This window comes from Populus nigra, chromosome 4 (genome assembly GCF_951802175.1).
Source record: "Populus nigra chromosome 4, ddPopNigr1.1, whole genome shotgun sequence".
NCBI classification, from domain to species: domain Eukaryota; kingdom Viridiplantae; phylum Streptophyta; class Magnoliopsida; order Malpighiales; family Salicaceae; genus Populus; species Populus nigra.
Window position 1 is genome coordinate 3,736,461 of NC_084855.1, and position 6,284 is coordinate 3,742,744.

Consider the following 6,284-nt stretch of genomic DNA (forward strand, 5'->3'; position numbering starts at 1 on the left):
TCAATTAAAAAATGATAAGAGAAAAGCAAATAACAATTATAAAAATAAAGACTAAAATTAATATAAAAATTAAATTCTAATGGATGAAATTGAAAAATAAATATTCAAAATAAAATATATATAGCAATAAAAAATTTGAGGACTAAATTTGATATGATCAGCAAATAATATGATATTTTTAAATTTTTCAAAATTTTTGAAAAGTGTTTTCCGTCCAAAATAAAAAGAAAATATTTTTCTGAAAACCAAGTCAAATTTTTTTTTGATTGGAAAATATTTTTCATTAACTAAATATTATTTTTATTGAACAACTTTTTTAATAATAAATAAACATAAAAAAAAATTAAAATATAATTTAAAAAAAATTACTTTTCAAAAAACAAACATAACGTTAATTTCTTGCACCCATTCCATCACTCAAAGCGTACCCCTATGGCTCCAAAACAATTTCATCAAAAGAGATTTGGTTACAGATAATTATAATTCGATCATTAAAAGAGCAGGTGATCTATGGACTCAGAAAGTTTAATAACTGGACATCAGTCCTGTTGTTGTCCTTGCATTGATATTCCTTTCCAAGGTCATCTGTCATTTTCAAATAAATCAAGCATTGCTTGTGTTCCTGGAGATTGAGCAACAATGCAGAGGAGCATCTGATATCCGAAAATAAACTTCTCCTTTATTCTTCGGTGTAATGAAAATAAATTGTTTTTTTTTTTTGAGAGGGTGACCCGGTTTCTTGACCGGGTTTAAAAACTATTCTCACGGGCTCACAACAGTCAACTGCTGTTATTTTTTTATTTTTTTTAAAAAATAGATCAGACTTGATATTCAGCTGCTAACCATGGCGAGTTAAAAAACATTCAGAGGTGAGAGTAGCAGCGATGGGCATGTCGGTGTATAAATGGGCTGACACCACCACCATTGAAGCCCAAACTTTAAGATGTGCAAAACATATGCCCATCGTCGATGAGAAATCAGAAATGTCATGGAATATAGGAAAACAAAAACGGCGTACCTTAGGGGCTTTTAGTACCGTGAACCGTTTTTTTTAAAAAAAACCGAGTGTAAAAAAAGGTTAAGAGACCGCAAATGTATTTAAAAAAGCAAAAAATAATCACCATTTAGATCATAGACTTAGCTACATCGAATAAGCTTATTTTATACAACGTGATGTCGGTTAGAACTAAAAAGAAAAAAAATGAGTGATCATGATAAAAAAAATTATTAAAAAAAATCAATGAAGATACATTTTAATCTAATCGTGAACCTTGTAAAGAAATTCAAAAATAAAAAGAGAAGAGATGATTAAGAGCGTGTTTGGCAGTGTGGTTGCGGGTGCTTTTCAAATAACTTTTCGTGCCAAAATACATGCCAACGATGTTTTTTTCTTTTTTAAAAATCATTTTCGACATCAGCACATCAAAACGATCCAAAACGTACAAACCATATTAAATTTTAGCAAAAAAAAAAAAAATTTCAAATTTTTTGGGAACACGGCCGCAGCCGCGTTCCCAAACGGTGCCTAAATGAACCCAATTGCGCTTTCTGAAACGCAGCCCATGCATGAGGCTGTGATATTTTTAAAAATACTGGAAAAAAAATAGAATTTAAAGTGTCAAAGGATAAAGATAATAAAATAGTTAAAAAAATGTCAATATAACTCGGAGAAGAAAGAGAAAAAAAATATATCATTTGAGCCAAACTGTCGCACGCACCACTACACACTCTACCTCTTATGAATGAAGTCTCCGTTATTGCAGAATTTCTATCTCTTAACGTCATCGCACGTGTCGCTTTAAGCAGGCATAACGGTTTCAAGCGCTATGATAAAATATGTAATTGCCCTGTCTTGACCCTATAATTACAAAAATACCACAATTAAAAAGACAAATAAGCCCCTTTACCCAACTTTAAAAATTTATGATTGGAGGGGTAACCAAACAAATTCATTGTGCATTTATTTCTAAGATATTAATTTTTTTTAAATATGAAATCGCCCCTTTATTTAACCCATAATTACAAAATAACCACATTAAAAAAGACGAATAAGCCCATAGACCGAAGTTTATTTATTTTTTATTCAAAGGGTAACCAAGTAAATTAAATATGCATTTTTAAATAATAAAGACAAACTTGCCTCTTAAGCAAATGGAGATTTATTTTGATTTCAAGATATTATAATGACCAATTGGTCATTATACAATAACAAACCTGCCCCATTAGCATAGCAAATGACTTATTTTAAGGAAAAAATATTTATTAAACTATTTTCATTCATAATGCACTGAGTCTATATACATGGTGAAAGCACTACACCAATAAGTTTTGTTTTTAATTCGATATCTTTCGGTTAGTGTTTTTATTTTGAAATTCTTGAAGAAAAAAAAAATTATTAATTTTTTGATATTTTTATTGGAAGAGGCATATGTTTTTTTTTTTTAATATCCCTAAAATATTTTCATCACTTTTGATAATGTATTCTCTCTTTTATTATGGTTTAAACATCATAAAATTTCTGTTTTTGAAAATTTTAAAAATTGGTTTTTGGTTTTTTATATCTTCCAAAACCAAAAATAAAAACAAAAAGTTTTATGCGGAAACCAAAATAGAAAGTAACATGACAAAGAGCCTAACTAGCGGAGCATTTTCTCTGGCAGCATATTTGCTTTCGTTTACAGCAACCTCAGCGCTCAAAATAACTGTTGCCGGAGCTTGGAGAAATGTTGTACGGCATACAAGCTAGATGTTAATCAGAAAAATTCTCAAAAAGGAAACAGAAATATTGATTAGAGAAAGAAAATCTAGTAAAATGGGTATTAAATAATGATGATAGTAATGGTGATAGCTCAGAGCTATTTAAAGCTAGCTTTGGCATTACTTTTCAAGTTCCTGACAACCATTTTCATCCACTACCAACATCTTTTAAAGCGTGTTTTAATTTCGCAACTTGCAAGATAGGATATGATGAATGATAATTTAGTTGAGCTATCAAATCTATTATTTCAGAGATTGCGAAGGGAAAAGTCTAACAATGCCTTTTCTGTTTCTTCACAGCTTGCATAATGGTAAACATCAGTCGCTTTTGCAAAGAGGAGCAAGCAATGATCATGAGTCAGCACAGGAGGCGGAGACAGAGAGAGACGTGCCTTCGAGTGATGAAAGCTAATGGGAAAATGATCGTCAAACAAACTTTTTATACGTAGTTTTTATACAAACATATGTGTCAGGTCATGCTATTTCACATTCTGCCACGCTTCGCAATGTTATCCGCTCAGTTTTATTCAAAAAAGCATGAACTAGATAGGGCAAAAAAGCTGGGAAAATAAAGCAATACGATCGCTCACAAGATAGTTATGAAGACCAAGAGATATGAGGTGCAAACAGTGTCCAACAAAACATAAAAGGCAATGGGCTTAGCCACGCATCGAGAAATAAGACTCAAGCTGGAGAATGCTGTACCAAGTCTTAAAGATCGATTCATCCTCCACAATCACTGAACAGTAACGTCATGGAGAGTTATGCTGCTTCCGGTACTGGCTTTTTGATACAAATTTATATAGAGCAGATTTTGCTCACAAATTAACCATGGTAATGAGATCAGTAATTTTTATTAGCTGAAACAAAATTGATCTTTACATCAAATAAGGTACAGGTCTCGAAAGTTTGTTGGAGATCAGGCTAACAGTGGTCACAATAACAGATGCATTTCAGTCTCACAAAATGTAGTACCAGAATGTGAGGAAAGCAGCAATGCCGCATATTATACGAAGTCTATCTAACCTGCTTTCGTTTCTCATCTTCTCCTCTTTTAACTCGCTCTGAGCTTTTGAGTACAAATGACAAGACTCGAGAACTTCACTATAGTTTTTGCTCCTGTGGCAGCTCAATGCTTTTTTGAGAACATTCAAACTATTTCTTCCATTGACATGAGCGCCTTCCATGTCTTCCAACTGCATGCTCAGCTCTGTTAATTTGAGAGTTGTCTGAACACCCTCTCCCTCGGCATGGATCACTCTAAACTTCATGATAAGAATGCATTCTACTACCTGGCATGGAAGAATGCCTTTTGCAGAAAGCACGGATCCAAAGCGTATTACAAAATCCTTGTCTGTAGGCCAATGCCTTTGCCCACCGAGAGGGCTCCAGCTACCAAGATTAGCAGCTTGCTTGACTTTTTTGTTAACAACAATCCAACTAAGCCGAAGCCCATCACGAAGCTCCATCCATAGCTTTCCATCCTTTCTTTCCTTCTCCATTGATAAAATTGGGGGCAGACCATCAGAAACCGAAAGAAAAACTTCACAGTCATTATCATCATCTCTGGCTGCATATGTAAGAAGATCAATACGAAACGGACAGTTGTAAAACCAACCATTGAACTCATTGGCATTAGGGATGCCCCACAGGACTTTCGAACAGATTGTTCTATCCTTGTACCTGATATCAACAATCGACACAAAATCTGATGGTGCAACATTCTCAAATTCATCAACATCACCATAGTATTCAGCCTCAGTCCATTCTTCAGGATACTCTAGGTGATCGTTCCATTGATACTCAGTCACTTCCTTGTTAACAATAAGCGGAAAGCAATCTGCATAAAACTTTCTGAATCCACCAATACACGATATTAAACTTTTAACATCTTCCCTGCTGGTCGAAGGCCACATAGAAGAACAAACATTTTCCCATAATTTCTCTTCTTTTGAAATGGAACAGAACGCAACACAGGCACAAGCTGCACTGGCCAATGTCGGGCCATCAAGACGCCTCAATATGTCATAGAACAGATCACTACTTAACGATGCCATGCTCTCACCAGGTGCAACTGACACAGCCATAGACAGGTACTCTGAGCATAGCGGGAAAAAAAAAATTACTGTATGCACATAAAGATAATAATTCGACACGATTTCTATTGATAATCACAGGAAATTAGCAATCAATGATGAAGTTTTGATGGTAATGGTCTTTGAATCACTCAACTAATCCCTACAGGAATAACTAATTTGAAAGAATTCACATTTCACTGAGATTCATAAAAAGAATAATAAAAGGGCCGTCTCAAGCATCCCAATTATAATAACAAACAACAAAATAGAGACTATAAACAAACTCCCATCACTCATAAACATTCGCACTAATCAATGAAATGCACTGAGAAGAAAACCCAATTTATGGCTATGATCAATTAAATACCAAATCAAAACTAGAAGTTCAATGTGGTTGTGGGGGGGGGGGGGTAAACGCACCTCGTAGATTAGCAAGAAAGCATCACAAGTGAAAGAAAAATAAAGAGAACAAAACGTGAAAGCAGAGAAAGAGCATTAAGAAAGCTTTTTTGGGGGTTTAATGAAACTACGGAGTTGTTGGTCTATGGGTCACTGGTCTGTTTAACTTTGTCCCTGCTGGTTTTCTCGGTCTGTCAATAAGTAGAACAGCTGTTTCAGGGCATATGGGGTTATGCTTCTTCTGGTCAGTTCATTGTGGTATTTCTAAGGAGGCAGTGATAGCTAACGTGGCGGTAGTTGTTTATTATTTGTTTTTATGGAATTTTATTTAGAAATATATTAAAATATTTTTTTAATATTTAAAATTTTATTTTTCTATTATTATATTAAAATAATTTAAAATACTAAAACAAATTAATTTAAAGAAAAAAATAAAATTTTAAAAAACACATAACACAACCGTATAAACAAATAGTACCATAGTGTTTAGGATAACAATAGCTTTCTGTTTTTTTTTTGCAATTTAAAAATGTAATTTATTTGAAAAATATTTAATCAGTATTTTTATTAATTTTAGTGTGTTGATATAAAAATAAAATAAAAAATCTAAAAAAAATATTTCAATATTTGTTTTTTTTTTAAATAAATGAATTGCATGTTGTATTTATTAATGGAGACCAGGCCGGGCCTGCCCACCCTTCATGAATTGTCAGTCTTGTCTCTTCTCCTGGAACAGAAGTTGTTTCCATTCTGCTTTCGGACGTGTCGTTTGGTGTCATTTTTGTATTCGCCAGCCATAATATTAATAATTTATTAATAGCATAATAAAAATATAAAATCTTGCTTTTTAGTAATTACTGTGTTTTTTTTCCCACCTCATGTCGCCAGTCACTCTCAGAGCTTATATTTTCTGACAATAAAAATACACACTCATGATTCAAATTCTTGAGCAGAACTGTATTTCTTCAGTTTTGTGCATTTTCTTATAATATCACGATATTTTTTATTAACAATATAATTTTCTCATAAAGACTTTTTTTTAAAAAAAAT

General features: G+C 32.9%; 1 protein-coding gene across 2 annotated transcripts; it reads right to left on the bottom strand.

Annotated features, from left to right (window-relative positions):
* Positions 1-3,582: 3,582 nt before the first annotated feature.
* Positions 3,583-5,490, bottom strand: LOC133691868 (F-box protein At2g27310-like). Of its 2 annotated transcripts, none has more exons than XM_062112486.1 (2): positions 5,256-5,490; positions 3,583-4,831 (listed from the first exon to the last, which is right to left on the bottom strand). In XM_062112486.1, the coding sequence occupies exon 2, from the start codon at positions 4,812-4,814 to the stop codon at positions 3,717-3,719; it is 1,098 nt and encodes a 365-aa protein (XP_061968470.1). In that variant the 5' UTR covers positions 4,815-4,831; positions 5,256-5,490; the 3' UTR covers positions 3,583-3,716. The 2 variants fall into 2 exon arrangements, with proteins under 2 accessions (XP_061968470.1, XP_061968469.1); XM_062112485.1 differs by having other exon boundaries at positions 3,583-4,855.
* Positions 5,491-6,284: the final 794 nt, after the last annotated feature.

What these genes read in the sequence shown, in the direction of transcription:
- LOC133691868 (XM_062112485.1), bottom strand. Translation starts at nt 4,844, where the DNA reads ATGGCTGTGTCAGTTGCACCTGGTGAGAGCATGGCATCGTTAAGTAGT.